The 16,446-nt window shown below is 37.7% G+C and overlaps 1 protein-coding gene across 3 annotated transcripts in view; it reads left to right on the top strand.

Moving 5' to 3' along the window:
* Positions 1 to 13,555, top strand: part of KDM1B (lysine demethylase 1B) — a 28,849-nt gene extending 15,294 nt beyond the window's left edge. For all 3 annotated transcript variants that reach the window (XM_082753906.1, XM_082753908.1, XM_082753907.1), the window contains exons 13-21: positions 683 to 854; positions 1,913 to 2,040; positions 3,477 to 3,608; positions 4,274 to 4,348; positions 5,282 to 5,398; positions 6,384 to 6,509; positions 8,056 to 8,178; positions 10,016 to 10,168; positions 10,739 to 13,555. In XM_082753906.1, the coding sequence (XP_082610032.1) occupies positions 683 to 854; positions 1,913 to 2,040; positions 3,477 to 3,608; positions 4,274 to 4,348; positions 5,282 to 5,398; positions 6,384 to 6,509; positions 8,056 to 8,178; positions 10,016 to 10,168; positions 10,739 to 10,822 (1,110 nt within the window). In that variant the 3' untranslated portion in view covers positions 10,823 to 13,555. The remainder of the gene's footprint in view (positions 1 to 682; positions 855 to 1,912; positions 2,041 to 3,476; positions 3,609 to 4,273; positions 4,349 to 5,281; positions 5,399 to 6,383; positions 6,510 to 8,055; positions 8,179 to 10,015; positions 10,169 to 10,738) is intronic.
* The last annotated feature ends 2,891 nt before the right edge of the window (positions 13,556 to 16,446 follow it).

Genomic DNA, 16,446 nt, shown 5'->3' with positions numbered 1-16,446 from the left:
AAACCCTGGGGTGCAGTTCAAGTTAACAAGGCCCTAGGAAGAAATTAGAGCTATTCTAGTGCTATTTTCTCCAGACCGACTGTGGAACATACAGTCTGTTCTCTGACTTAGGTCTGTTGGGTGTTTGATACAAGCTGGACAAGCAGAGCAAGATACTAGGTTTAATTCAAAATCGTTTCTTTCTTTGCTTGTTTGCTAACAAAATGGGCAATATCTGGCGAGATGCATCCTGTTGATTCCTGACTCGTAGGGAACTGTTGGGGGATAAGTTACCAGAAAGCTGTGGAAAAGAACTGATTTCAATGGCAAAAAGAAGATAAGGCAAGGTAAAAATGAAGGAAACTGGTTCATCGTGACTGAGAACAGACCCAACAACTCTGTTCTAGCCCCTGACTTGATGGGGAAGTTGGAGACTAGGTTTCAGAGAATCCACGATATAGAAAAGGATGGAGGAGTGGGGAGACATGGTTTGTTGACAATTAAGGGATAGAAGGGCTGTTGGTATTTCAGTGCTAGGAGGATGAGAGTCTGAGTTAATCTGACTAATTATTTAAAGTCATGGATGCTTTTTGAGTGACATCGCTTAAATCTGAGGGATTCACCTTTCTTTAAATAACTTTGAGCAGGCTAGGCACTGTAGTTTTTCCATATTTAAAAAGCAATAAAATGTCTTTTTCTTAAGCTTGGCATTAAAATGCACAAACTAGGGGAGAAATGTGACTTGATCCAGGAAGGTGGAAGGATAACAGATCCCACTATTGATAAACGTATGGACTTTCATTTCAATGCCATCCTAGATGTTGTCTCTGAGTGGAGAAAAGATAAAACCCAACATCAAGATGTTCCTCTTGGTGGTAAGTGGGAGATGTATTTAAAAGTGAAGATGTTGGCTGTGCTCATAACCATCAGAATTCAGAGTTTTGTATTAAATTGTCTTTTACATTGGCCCTTTTTAAAAGTGTGTGGCTGCACATCTGACCTTAAATACAGCAGTGATAATGTGACTCTCAGGAGGACGAAGGGAAATTGACTGACTACCATATACACAGAGACTAAAATGTCACGTGTAACTTTTAAGGAGGCCTAATTTGAAGGCTTTTAGAATTTTGTATTACTTTTAATGTAATACCTTGTTTTCAAGATGTAGTTTTTTTTTTTTTTTTTATACAGAAAACTAATGGCAATAGCAGTTCAAAAGACTTGTTTCTTACCAAAGCAGGATATAGCTAGCCATTAGTTTTATTCATCATGACTAATCTGTCTAAAAAAGAGCCTGATCAAAGCTTTTTACTGCCAAGAATGTCCCCATCTCTGTTGGTAATGCCTCCCACTTACAGCATGCAAGTATATTCAACAACAATTAAAACTTGCTTGGAAATGATTGCATCCCAAATCTTTTCACTGTGGGCTCAGTAAGGCAGAATTAATAATTCCCGTGGTCTTCAGTGAACTCTGGATCAAATTTCTCATCTCCTTAACTTAAAAAAAATTATTTATTTGCAAGGATTCTCTGTTATATTGAAGTGCTCTTTTCCTTGAAATATCTTCAACTGTACATTGATAACTAAACAATTAATTTCTCTACTGTCTCAATTGACTATCCCGACTATGCTGTTGCCCTTTAAAAAACAAATCTTTTAAACCTTTTTTTTTTTTTTTTTCCTTTTTTCCTGAAATTATGTATGTTTCCTTTTTGAAAGATTTTAGTAGGGAAACCTATGTTTAAGCAACAGAGCTACATTTTATCACCAGAAGGATCTTGTGTTTCTTTTTCTGGGGGAGACGAAAAAGATCTTAGTCCAAACTAGTAGTAAGCTTGAAAATCATGTGATCCAGAGAATAGCATACTGAAATGCAGTAGGACTTCTGATGAATCATGATATATTCTTATTTTAAACACGTTCTTTTACAGAGAAAATACAGGAGATCTATAAAGCCTTCATTCAGGAGTCTGGTATCCAGTTCAGTGAGCTGGAAGAAAAAGTACTACAGTTCCATCTCAGTAACTTGGAGTACGCCTGTGGCAGCAATCTCTCTCAGGTGAGTTTTGACAGCTGTTTTTTGACATGGTTGAGCTCTATAGAAAATAGCGTTGCAAGTGACATTGACAAGCTATCTGATTCATCCGTGGCCCCAAGGAAGAATCAGCTAGCCCTAAACTATTCCTATATCCCTAACCCGTTCTTTAAAAGCATCGTGACACAAATTCCAGCACCTCCTTAAGTAATCTAAAGGGAGTTCACGAGGTGCTTGCAGCGATATCCTCTTTAACTTTAGAAGTTGTGAGTAGCTGATGCAGTGGAATCAGGGCATTTTGCTGAGATTCTGGGTGGTAGAATTCACAAGAGAGTTACTCGGCCTCAGATGTTGTGTGTGACTTCTGCTTCTCAGTTGTGTTTAAAAACTGAGGTATTTCTCTACCTTGCTAGGTATCTTGAGAATAAAAGCATTTAACTTCTGAAGTGTTCCAACACCATGACGGTGGCCCCAGTTCACCACTCCTAGGTATTCTGTTGCCTATGTGATACTTGGCTTTCCTCGCGACTTCAGAGTTAACCAAGCAGGTTCAGGAAATATCAAAGTATGATGATGTTTGCAGTGTGTTATTTACTTAATCCTGTTGCTTGGGTTAGAGATGTTTAGGGTCAAACTTATGCTGGTAGTGGGAGAGCTGATTGATGTGTGCAGATGCACAGATCTCATCGGAACTGAGAAGCATATAAGAAATAACAAAAATCTGCAAGACAGTGTTATACCAGGACAATCAATGGAGAATATTTTGATCTGTCAAGCTTTTCAACTTCATTAGCACCCAGGGGAAATAAGACAGATGCTAAAACTTATCTTGTTGATTTGAAAATCAAAATATGAGGTAAATGCAATTGCAGTGTTAGGAATTGGCATTTCAACAGCAGTTTGAGGAGAATTGCTTCAGGTTTTTAACTGCCAAGTAGTGATTGCTTAGTGCAAATATCACTATTGTCAGTGAAAGATATCGTGGAAAAATCTGCAAAGTTAGAGAAAAAATATATTGAGATCTTTTAATATCTCATTTCCCTCTCATGGTAGGAAGTATTTCAATTTTTATTGGAAGTCTTAGGGCTGTAAAATCTGGCTGCTTTGCTGGAGAGAGAAAACTGAAATAAATCAACTACTATCCACCTGAATTTCTGTACCACTTCTTTTTTTTTTTTTTTTTTTTTTTTTTCCTGTCCTAAGCAGAACTATAAATTATGTGCTGGTGACCAACTCATATTATTACTTTTCTTAATCCAGCAATTTACATGCCATTTAGAGTTTTCAGGAAAATACGCAGTTTATTTTTGTCAGCACTGCAATATATTATTGTGCTGTGCTTTCCTCCCCCCTCCTCGGGTTGTGAAGGGAATTAGGGTGGCTTCTTCTAAGCTGTGTGACTTCTGCTAGTACCCATGTCACCTCACCAGTAGCGACAGCTAGTTATGTTCTGCCCACAGGTATCTGCACGCTCGTGGGACCATAACGAATTTTTTGCCCAGTTTGCTGGAGATCACACTCTTCTAACTGTGGGGTATTCTACAGTGATTGATACACTGGCAGAAGGACTGGACATCCGGTTGAATTTCCCAGTAAGTGTGGAAAATGTTAATGTAGTACTTGCCTTGCTTTACTTTGACACACCACATCATATCTTTTATATTCTTTTCGACCAGGTAAATCTGCAGCTGCAGTTATTCCAGCTTAGCTTTAAGAAAAGAGAGGACAAGTTAAGTTTCTGACTGATCAGAATTTAAATTATTGATGTTGCCATTAGCATCAAGTAATACTACTTATATTAAATCTCTGATACTGAAAACACAGCTGTATTTCTACAGTCTAAATGTAGTCTAAATGGAGTGCAGTCTAATAATTTTATATAAATTGAATCATAGTATTTGATGAATGCAGAGTCAAAGGTATACAGTAATAAAAAATCACTTTAACTAACTTGAATTTTTAAAGAATACTGTAATGAACAGTAATGAACTCTCTAGTAAGGAACACTTTATACTATTTCTGGAAAGCCTCTCTGAGGACCATCTGTACTTAAACATAATGTGATAAGCTGGTATGTTAGAATCATGATTTTTCTTTTTCAGCTACATAGAAGCTTTTTTTCCTTTCTTTCAATATTTCTGTGGATATTTGTACTTAACTAGTTTGCAGACTGGTGCTGTATTAGCTATTCTTGTCTGACTTTATATTGCACATATAGATTTTGTAGCATAATGTTTTTGCACTTGCCTTTCAATAGGTACAGAGCATTGATTATTCGGGTGAAGAAGTACAGGTCACTACTGCAGAAGGAACAGTGTGGAGAACCCAAAAGGTAACCAATATGCTTCAAGTTTATGGATTTTGGAGAACACAAGAGCAGTATTGACCACAGGACCTGTACTTTTTTTCCCCCTCCCTTTTCCTCAGAAGACTCTCTAGTCCAATTTCTACTCTCTCAGAGATGAAAACTCACCTGTATATTCCAATGACCTGTATTTGCGTGTCCCAGAATATATTTTTCATTCCACATGCTTGAGTTTTGAGTACTAGTTGATTTAAAGAGCTAAGGTCTATAAAGTTAGCACTATAAAAATGTGAATCACATAGATTTTTATCTGGTCTCTGAAGTGACAGTTAGGATGGCAGATGTTTTTTTTTTTTTGTTGTTCCATTCCCTACTCAGCTTTACCCCACTTGACATGTAAGTCTACCCCATGAAACTTTTCCCTTTGGGATGCTGGACTCAACAACCCATGTTTCTCAGTCACCCTTATTTCCTGTGTCCCCATCTGTTTTGTGCTGCATAATTTATATTTTAGGCATTTTAAAAACGATACCTAAATGTGATCAAAATTGGATTGTCATCACTTGTGTCGCTGAACAAAATTTAAAGAGTGGGAATCTCTGAAGGAGAAAAAAAAAACAAAAACACAACAAAAACACATCTTTCCTCCTTTCAAAAAGACAGTTCTTTTAATCTGATAGTCAATGACTATAATTTACAGGAGGTATTAAAATTAGCAGCATGGTTAGCCAGTGATACAAGCAATTCAGCAGACTGCAGCTTAAAAGCCAGTGAGTGAACTGAGGGACCTGTTCTCACCTGAATCTAATGCTCAGTAAGATCAGACACTAATCTTGAGACGTCTGGTGAGTATTATGCTGCATCTTACATGAAAAATCCAAGACAATTAAGAGGATGCCATTAGGCTTAAGTGCAGTGTTCAGCTTTTGCTGCTATTGTGACTGTAATTATTTCTCTCAGGTATTAGTGACCGTACCACTGGCCCTTCTTCAGAAAAACGCCATTCAGTTTAATCCTCCACTGTCAGAAAAAAAAATTAAAGCTATTAACAGTTTGGGAGCAGGAGTCATTGAGAAGGTAAGGAAATTTGGAGTATGTTTCAGCTTCTTTTCACAGAAACATTGGCTGCTTTGGCCCTGTTGCTTTTGCTGTGCATTTCTAAGAGTTCACCTAGACATTTGGTTTTCCTTGTATTCTCTAGCCAAAAATCTTCGGTGACGCATCTGTTACATGCAGTTTTGGAGGGGGTGGGACAGGGAAAGGAAGCATGGAAAGAAACATTTTGTAGAGCTGCTTCTTTTCTCTATTTCTCTACTATTTGAGAAATTTAGTGGAAATAGTTGTGTTCATTTCTTTTTTAACCTGCACGCTGTACATTGTTAAAATGCTCAGAAGAGAAAAATGCTAGCAAGGATCAAATGTATTTCATAGCATTCCCAACTCAAATCTGTTTTTTAAAAGAAATTGTTTGCAGAATCACTTCACAGCTTAAACTTTTTATGCAAGCCTTACATTGATCTTAGATATTCCCAAACTCTCATAATATTTTCTTATTCCCATTCCTTTTGACCTAACAAATATATGAACTACTTCAGATGAATACTGAAAGCTGTGTATTTGACCAGTGTAAAATCTACATTTTCCCAGTGCAAAAAGACAATTGCTCGTGAAAAGATCCCTTGTAAGGTCTGTGGTTAGAACAAAATAGTAACAGAAGTAATGCCAGAAACCAGACAATAGCAGTGTGGAAATCTAAAGGCAAGATTCAATGATCTCCATCCATTGTGGGTAATTCTGAGTTCTGCATTAAGTTTGTAAAAACTCTGCCAAATTTGAGCATTTTCCATAGTGAATTAAATTGTGAACTTGATTTTGTTTTCAATTTCTGGGACTTCAGTTTTATTTCCCACCTTGTTCCCCTGGGTGAACAGGCCCATACAGTCTTTGTTGAGACCCCCTTACAGAACTGTATGCCTCTAATTGAGTGGAAAAGGGCAAAAGAACAGTTTTGAGTTCTGTAGTATGAAATTATTCGATTCCCTCTCTCTTTCTTTCTCTCTAGATCGCCTTGCAGTTTCCTTATAGATTTTGGGACAGTAAAATTCAAGGAGCTGATTTTTTTGGCCACGTTCCACCCAATTCCAGCCAACGTGGACTTTTTAGCGTCTTCTATGACATGGATCCAGAGGTATCATACACCATCTGTATTTTCTGTTGTCCTTTTAGAAATACAGTTTGTAATCTTGGTACAATAGTTACTGAAAATTGAAAGCTTCACTTTTTTTTTTTTCTGCTACTCTTAAAAGAAGTGTAATCACTTCTTAGCAAGAAAAAGTTGATTTATACTTTGTAATAAATGGCAGTGTTTTCCCAGATTTGTCTACAAAATAATATACAAGTAAATTTAATGTTTTTAGTGTAAAGCTATTCTGAAAACAAGTGTGTAACACCTAACTGCAGATGAACAAATATGGGAAAGTCTGCCAGTCACTTCCAGTTTAGGACATTTGTTTCCTTACTTAAACCTAAAAAAGTTGATGCCAGTTTACTAATAGCTACTGGCTTGCAGTGGCCTGAATGGCTGTGTGAAGCAGCAGAAAACAAAGAATAGGTTTTGCATGAAACTGAGCTCTGCAAGGCCAAATCCATTGATTTCAAAAACGATTCAAACCAGTGTATTGACACAGTTTCCCTTCCCTGACAGTTCCAAGCAGGCACCCTACACACAATTTTTCATGCTTTAACAAGTGCTGCTTATTACTTGGCATCAGTTAAAAGTCACTCTGTAATCCCATGACTTAACCAAAAAAAGAACTCTCCTGTGAAGGTTGCACTCTGTTACTACAATATCAATACCTGTATATGGTTTTCTGTAAAGAAGTTTTCTCCATAATACTTAGGAGCTCATTCTACGTGAGGTTCAGTGTGCTATCTACAGCTAATAGAATAGATAACTATTCTCTGATAGCTATCAAGTTTAGTAACAGAAGAATTGCCTTATAGATAAGAGGGGGAATTTAATAGATTTGACAGCCTGTGGTATTCTATAGTCACTATTTAATCTTTGAAATTACTGAATCATAGCAAACTTCTTGAAATGAAAGGAAGCATCAGGAGAACTGAGCTTTCCTTTCTTTGGCCAGAATCAGATGCTAAGGACTTAGCCTTGAATCACTGGATTGCTTGGGTTGGAAGGGACCTTAAAGTTCACCCAGTTCCAACCCCCCTGCCATGGGCAGGGACACCTCCCACCAGCCCAGGCTGCCCAAGGCCCCATCCAGCCTGGCCTTGAGCACCTCCAGGGATGGGGCATCCACACCTGCTCTGGGCAACCTGTGCCAGTGCCTCACCACCCTGAGTGAAGAACTTCCTCCTAATTTCTAATCTACATATTTCCTCTTTCAGTTTTAACCCCCCCCCCTCCTATCATTATCTACAAAATTATCAAGCAAAAAGTCCCTGACCATCATTTTTATAAACCCCCTTTATTGAAAAGCTGCAGTGAGGTCTTCCCAGAGCCTTCTCTTCTGAGAGCTGCACATCCCCAGCTCTCTCAGCCTTTCTTCACAGGAGAGGTGCTCCAGCCCTGTGAGCATCTTTGTGGCCCTCCTCTGGACCCCCTCTAACAGCCCCACATCCTCCTTGTGCTGGGGGCCCCACACCTGGATGCAGCACTCCAGGTACCTAAACTAGTAATTTTGAAGTGATGCAATATGTTAATGTTTTGTTTCTAGGGCAAACAAAGCATTTTAATGTCAGTGGTCACTGGAGATGCTGTGACAACCATTAAGAATTTAGATGATAAACAAGTATTGCAGCAGTGTATGACTGTACTTCGAGAGCTGTTTAAGGAGCAGGTAAGAGAAGCCTCTTCTCTTAAAAACCATGAATTAACTTGCCAACAGACAAAGCTTTTGATTGTGTTACCTGATGTTTAAAGTACCAAAGTTTCCCTGTTTGATTTTTAATTTTTCTGTGTGTTTGAGGACATATGCATCCTTTGAGATATGGTAAAAACAACAGTTGGTCTCTTGTCTAAAAAATACATATTGAGATTTCTTAGATCCGTCCCAAGGAAAAAACGTATTGAATAGAACACCAGAAATGAACTTGCCTTCAAAGTGCTTTTAGAAATGACAATTAAAATAAATCAGTACTTCAGGAAGGTAATACACTCCGAAACTGTCATTTTTTCCCAAACTTTTTGTTGGTTATCCCTGCTTCTAATACATAATAAAAGCTCTAAGCATAATAATTTTTTTTTTCCTCCAGCATAAAAAGCCACTGAAATTAGATGCAGGTGTCTGTGTGGGGGAAGGTTATTCTTTTAATAAGAAACAGCCTTTCCTGAGATACCTGGGGGTGGAGGTACAAGCAAGATGATCATTCAAGGGCCCTCTAGCTTGACTGTAAAGAAATAGAGTAAAAATTCCCTTACTTCCCCACCAGCTCATCATCAGGATAAGCACTAATAGGAAAAGTCCGATAAATCTGGGGCAAGAAGAAGGTTATTACTTAGTAATGTTATTTGCACTCTATTTAATGGACTGTAATATCTTGCAGTTAAATTACTCTGAGCAGTTAGGTCTCAGGGAATGCTTGGACTAACAATCCTGGAAAGATTTTTGGCATCCAAAAGCTTTCCTTTACCTGCTGAACAAACTTTTGGTGACAGCTTTACAGTTACTAGAATCATGGCAACGCAAGTCCACATACCTGCTATTTTACATACAGGCAGCAAACAGGTCTTGGGTTTTGGCACTAGCCCAGAAGGACGATTCTCTCCTCTTTGTTCCTGTGGTTTATAGCAGTTGTGAATTTCAGCCATCTGTCCACAGTGCTGCAGGATTTGCAAAGATGAGGTGGCTTCTAGGGGTGTACCAATTCTGGGATGTCCATGCAACTTGCCATATGTAGCTGTTTGGCCAGCTCTTGTTTTGATTGCTTGCACTCTAGTATTTTGGGTGCTGCCTGAATGGAACAGTCTGTTTTTGATACCAGATGTTGTGCAAGAGACAGAGGTACTTTTGTCTACTTATCACAAACTCCTTAAGAGTAAGACACAGCTGTAGTTAACCGAGCCCTCGTACAGTTGTTCAGGCTCTTTTTGGTAGAACGGTGTGGAATTTACATGCTGTAGTGTGACAAAGAATAGATGGTATTACTCTCAAGGTTCAACTATGGCCTTAGTTTTCTGTTTTCTCCCTGAACCTAGCTTTCAAACTAGCTCACTTTCTGATTTTAGACATGTTATTTCTCCATTGGAATAAAATAATCCACAAAATGGAGATTATATTTTGAGATTTAACAAGCTAGAACATGCAAAGCATTGTGCCTTACTAAGATGTAAAGTGCTTATGTTATACACACAAACATACTGAATGATGTTGATACTGGTATTTTACATGTTTGCAAGACTATGCATTATTTTAACAGGATTTTTTTTCTGTGTAGTTCTAGATATAATATCCAGATTTGTTGCATTCAAAACAGTGCAACTGTAATGTTTCAGCCATCAGACATGTCTAGTAAAAAAAAAATTATGCCAGTAGTCACCAAAGGAAGCCTAGAATTTAATTCTGGAATTTAATCCAATCTGTGTTGTAATAATACTGCCATTCTCTAAAGATTATGGAAAGCTATCCAAATAGGAGCTCTTCTGTGTAGCACATAAGCTTTACCTTGATTACACAGGAGGTTCCAGACCCAGTAAAGTTTTTTGTTACTCGATGGAGCAAAGATCCATGGCTCCAGATGGCATACAGCTTCGTAAGAACAGGAGGCAGCGGTGAAGCTTATGACATTATAGCTGAAGACATACAAGGAAAAGTTTTTTTTGCTGGTGAGGTAAGTATCTTTGTTTAAGGTTATTGGGGAACTATTTATGAAAGATCATCTTTTGTTAGCCAACGCTTATTAATTTAGAGGTAGCATATAAATATTCTATTACACAAATACACTGATGTTTCTTGATTTTGACACAGACCCCTCTTTAATTCCTATTATTGGGAACAGGAAGCTTGCCAAGTATCTGAGGTTGGGAGCAAACTGCATAACCGTAAGAACAAAATGACAAGGCAACATGCTCCACTTGTCTTTTTAGTCAAATTATCTTGCTGTTACTGTATTTGTGGGTAATGTAACAAATGCACGCTGCTGATGGCACAGGTGCCTTCTATATTGAACCAGCAGTTACATGTCTCGCTGAAGTACAGACAGTAAAACAGACTGACTTGCTTGCAGATCTTGATGCTGCCAAAAATCATGTCTTTCCTCTTAAATACTTTCACTCAAGTTTTCCATACCATTTTAAAATGTCGGTATTTGCTTAAGGAAAACATAACTGATCTTAGAAACTGAAATTCTAGCTGTTTTAATAGTTTTAGAAACAAGTCACTTTGTCTTTTTTTAATACAGGCCACGAACAGGCACTTTCCTCAGACCGTTACAGGAGCTTACTTGAGTGGGGTTCGAGAAGCGAGCAAAATAGCAGCATTTTAAGTACTGAAATTTTGTGGTTACAGATATATCTTAAATTGTTTTCTGTGGATAAAACTATCTTCAAGTTTCCTATTTGCTGTCTTTTTTCTAAATGGTACTTTAATAGCATATGGTACCTGAAGATAAAATCTTCATCTTCCTTTTCCTATTTTGTTGTTGCTTCCCCTTTCCAAGCCCTAACAATACTTATTGTTGGGGTTGTTTTTTCTTTCCAGCTAAGATATTACTAGCAAGAGTGACATTGGAGTCCCTGGCCACAGCTTAACTAACAGAACTTCTGTTGTGAGTCCTTTTCTGTGTGGCTCAAGTCACACTATTGCAGATCTTCATTTCAGAAGGTCAGATTAAAACAAGACTAAGTTAACATACAGCATTAAAAATGCTGGCAGTTAGTAACGAGAATACAAGTTTTCCACTAACTGTGCTTCTCAGGTGAATTATGCTCAGAGGAGTTCAAACTTGCTCCCAAAAACCTGAATAACCTAGACAAATTCTAGAATTACTGTAGGAATGAACTCAACTATCATTCTTTCCACTTGTAATCAATAACCTCTTCTACAGTATTTTTTCAGTTTCTTAGCCTCCAACACTTAGGCTTTGGAATATCAAGTTTGTTTAAATCAGACTGCTGGAACAGTTTACAGTGCAATCATAGTAAGGTTATTATACCTTATAAAAACTTGAAAGGAAAAATAAACTTTTACATAATTTTAAAAACTTCTTTTAAATATTCTCCCTGTTTTACTCAGAGAAATCCTTGTTACAATAGGGTAAGTTTAGATTTCCTTAGTGCTTCTGATCATTTAGAAATAGGACATCTTAAAAATATTATATTTCTATAATAATTTTGAAAACAAAACTCCAAATTCACTTGGGCTGAGTAGAGGATGTCTACCGACATGAGTGTACAGCAAGGAGTAAAGAAGGACTCTAAGTTCCTAATGGCTCATTCAGCTTTTATATTTAAAAAATAAGTTAAGATGAATGAGGGAAAATATTAACACTTTATGAAGGGCTGAAACCAGGTGGCTTGCACTTTGACTTGATTTTTTTTTCTTTTGTTGTTAAAGTATTATTAAAAGCAACTTGTGGGAGTTATTCAGTAAGGGCTAAGCATCTATCTAATAGCTTTTCCATGAGATGGGGAAGACAAAGTATTTTTTAATAGAAGTAGGACAGGCACAACCAGAATATCTATTGTATTACTGTTCCACTAAAATGGTAGTAATGGAAAAAAAAAATACCAACAACTCTTAGTTCTGTTCCATTATGCCTTCCATGTAACTTTACTGCAGAGCTCATGTTTCTGGAAGGCCACTAAGCACTTATTCTTCTCCTTCCCTCATTCTCAAGCATAGGCTTTTTCATTTTTTAATCTCTTCATGTAAGAGTGACACAAAGCTTTTTTTTTTTTATGTTACAGTGCTTATTTTCATAAAACTGTCATTGAAAAAGACAAAAGCAACCATAAGAAAAATCCTACTGAATAAATGCAATTCTTTTTAAATACCTAAAATTTGTTTTTAGAGTAGCAAGGATATTGTTAAATATCTTTATTTAATCTTTAATTTACAAGGTGAAGATGTTTATATAACTAGATGTTTTTCAGATATATATTCTGTTCTGCTTCTTAAAGCTGAATTATATGGATTAATAGGGAAAGTGTAACTGTTCATAATTTTTTCTCTACATAAAGGCTAATATGTACAGTTTAAAAAGTATTTCCAAGTATTAAATTGTAATTTAAAGGCTATAAGAAGCAAGACAAAATCCTTTGAGGATGAAAGATAATCAAATGTCAGATTTTGCTTTTGGTAATCATTTGCACTTTGTTAATTTCACATATTACAAGCCCACTTACAGAGCACCTAGGGAAGACTGAGAGCTGTATATGTTTGAGTTCCCAGTTTATTACATGCAAAAACATTAATAGGAGTGGAGCTTGTGAATGTGAGGAAAAAAAAAGCTTATTACTATGAGCTCAAGACATTAATTCAGTGGCTGTTTACAGCTGACTTTGGTCTAAACTTCAGTCAGCTCCATAAGAGCATATAAGCCCACTGTGTATTTAAGAACGAACTGCCTGGAAAGTTGAGCTCAGCTTCCATTTCTACAGTTGAAAGCTTGCATGAACATGCTTATTTTAGGCATGTGCTTCCATCCTGTTAATTTGTACTTGGGGTTTTAAATCTACCTACAGGCTCTGTAGGTAGATAAGTGATACACTCTAGGAAATAGAGATGGACAGGAACAAATATTGTCACATTTGGCTTCAGCTGCTGCACACTTCTTATAGCATTAAGAAAAAATAAGAAATGATGCATTTATCAATGGCCTAGTCTATTAATTATTTGTATATTATTTTTGTGCCAAGGCACTTAAACAGAGTTGTACTGCACTTAAGTTTGAGGAGTAAATAAAATATGTTCCACTTTAGCTTATGGTGATTTAAAATATATAAGAACATCAGGCTGGTTCTGAGGCTTCATTCTTAATTAATGTCCCCCCAATTTTTTAATTTCCTATGTCAAATTTTATTTCAAGCATGTATGTGTTTTACTTTTGTGTTTAATTAATTTATTCCCTGCAAATAAAGAACAAGGGAATTTTTTTTGAGGTTTGTTTAAATGTTATCAAAAATATTTGAATGCAGAGCATGATCTGTTACACTTCAACTCTTCTGTGTGACTATGTTATGGCAGCAGAATAAAACTGGAAAGTATCCACAGGGCACTTGTGATGTGTTTTGTTTTCTTTCTTGAAATTTAACTAGTGGCTAAGCCTACATTTTTGTTAAACTTGATATTGCTCTAAGATTTCATATTAGCATATTCTTACAGCTAAACAATTCCTCAGTAGAACTCAGCTGTAGCACAGGACTAACTACTAATTTTGCTGTTACTTGGACAATACCAAAATAGTATCTTTTGCCTCCAAACTTTACAAAGTACTTAAGCTCATATCAAATTATTTCCCTTATAATTCCAAAATTTAGGGTAAAAGGACAACTGTTCAGAAGCAGTGACTATGATATTAAAATAGCTACACGATCACCAGAGAAACACTTACTGCTTTTCATTGAATAACTAGCATGAATGCTTTGTGAAGTCACAGTCCTGAAACATTCCTACTAGCTCAGATCACTAGAAGCATACATACAGCTGTGGAAGCCTGACTACGCATTACAAACCTTTAAAATACAAACAAGGCATCCCCGAAATGTTTGCCCAGTGAAAAATGCTGATAACAGTTACCTACCTTGTTCTGCTTGAAGGGGGGGCGGGGTTAGATGTTTGTTTGGGGGTAAAACTGACTTCAAACAAACAAGAGACAAAAAAATCCTGTCTTCTTTAAAAGCTTATTTCAAGCAGTAACACCTGTAGCTCTGACACAGTGAAAGCACTACTGCATGGCAGGTTCACTGCTTTGCCCTCGCAGTTCAACGTGTACCTTGATGACCTGTTTATTTCTCCTAATGCTGAGTCCCCTCCAGGAAATTATTTTCTTTATGCATGACACTGGTCTTGAAGAATGGTAGCTTCATTCTAAGAAAGAGAATCTTTAAGACATAAGAAAATTTTAAAAGTAGCACTAGTATTTAAGTATAATTAGTAGATTTCACCACACTTCCCCCTTCACCTCCTATGACTGTCCTTCAAATAAAAATACCTGGTGTAAAGGATTTTTTTTCCATGTTAGGTTTAGGCAGCTGAGCTATCTCAGAAATGAGAGTGAAATAAGTAGTGAGATTAGGACTGCCTGCAGTCCCATGAACAATGTCAGGTGAAAAAGAGAGGCAAATCTGTTAATGCTGCCATCCTCCTACACACTGAACAGGTAAGGTGCTAGGTTTTTACCAAGTGTGGGCTTGAGATGGTAAGATTCCCCCAGGACAGCATATTTTATTACTATAAAAAGTACTAGTACTACCATGAATGTTTTATGAATAGCTAAGAGGGCATTCTTCTTCTTTGTTTTCAAAAGACTGTTTTTCTTTCATTAGGCAAAGAACATTAAGCTCATTGCTTTGTCTAACACCCTTGAGTTTCAGCAAAACTGCACCTGCATGAGCCTATTACTCTTTTACTTTGCCACCCTACACCTACTGGGATGTTTCAGAGCAACACTTAATTACTTTTGCACTAGCAAGCTGCTCCAATAGTAAATTTCTCATTAAAGGAGAAATATTTCATCTGTTCTCATAGAATCATAGTGAGAAGGGAGATCTAACCTCTGGAGATGATCTGGTTTAAGCTGCCTCTGGGAATGGGGACAGTGGAGTGGCTTGCTTGGCTTCCTGCCTGAACACCTCCAACAAAGGGCAATTCCACAACTGCTCCAGGCCCCTCTTCTGGAGGAACACCCTCACAGTGCAGCTTTGCTTCTAGGGCAGGCTGACAAGTGTTCAACATGGGGCAACAATTAATTGCAGTAATTCCCTCAGCCTGTGGCTACACACTTGCTGAACCAGCCCAGAGTGTCATTGGCTTTCCTTGTTACAGGGACACACTGCTCACTAGGGCTCAGCTCGGTGCCTCTGAGAACCACTTGCCCCATCTCAGGTCCTTTTCTGCCAGGTTGCTTAGAAAGAAACCGGTCTGTCCCCACCCACACTGTTACAAGGCATTATTACGTCCCAGATGCTGCATCTGCTTCTGTTGATCCTTACGAGGCTCATGTCTGCCCCTTTCTCCTGCAAGTCAAGGTCCAACTGAACAGACTTCTTGACATACAGCTTTCAGCTACTCACTTTTATAATCATTTCTGAATTCAAAGGCAAGGAGATATTTCTCTGAAGAGGAACAACAACACACTCAGCAACACTCAAGATGTTTCTTCACATTCTTCAGCAAGAGAAAACTCCTTTTTTTTTTTTTAACCAAGTTTCTTACTGCAAGTTTTCAGACAAAGTGTTCTGGTACCTTACAGATTTTTCCACTGTCCTCCCTAAGTGATGGGAACCAAAATAACAATAATAGAAATAACAATATAAAAAAAAAAAAAAGCAATCATTTCAGGAATGCTTTCGATCTGACTCAGTAGGAGCTACTTGATTAAAGTCACCTTGAGCAGGTGAGTTGGATCGGATGACCTCCAGAGGTCCCTTCCAACTGAAACCATTCCATGACTGACACATTTACCACACAACTGATTTGAAAGCAGGAATAATTAATTCTACCTGAGTGGTTATGAGGAACCCTCTCTCCAAAACAGCAACAGATCTAATAAACCTTCCTGCAATCCCTGCGCTGACTGCATTACTTGGCCAGATTAAGCACTGGGCTCCAAAAAGCTTATTTAAGCCCTGCTTAGCAGTGCCTAATCTAAACGCAGGCATTCATACATCTTGTTTTGTCATGTACCTTGTTAACAGGAAAATGCAGAAAGAACACAGATACCATGAACAGCCTGTTCAGGTCCAAGAAGGCTGTTAGTCTACAGCATCTGGAGAAAGTAGGACAGCACTTACAGCTGTCTTCCCAAGTTAGTCATGGTTAGACATGACTGAGCAGTATCCCATGGGTTGGTCACCCCATAACTCCAACTCAGCTGTTTGCCTGAAGACATGCAACACCCCTATCTCTCTCCCCTCACCCTGCAAATTTCTACTCCTCCCTTTCCTC

This window comes from Aythya marila, assembly GCF_965140915.1.
Source record: "Aythya marila genome assembly, chromosome: 2".
Taxonomy (NCBI): Eukaryota; Metazoa; Chordata; class Aves; order Anseriformes; family Anatidae; genus Aythya; species Aythya marila.
Note: the sequence above shows the minus strand (reverse complement) of the source record. Positions and strands in the feature narration are given on the sequence as shown.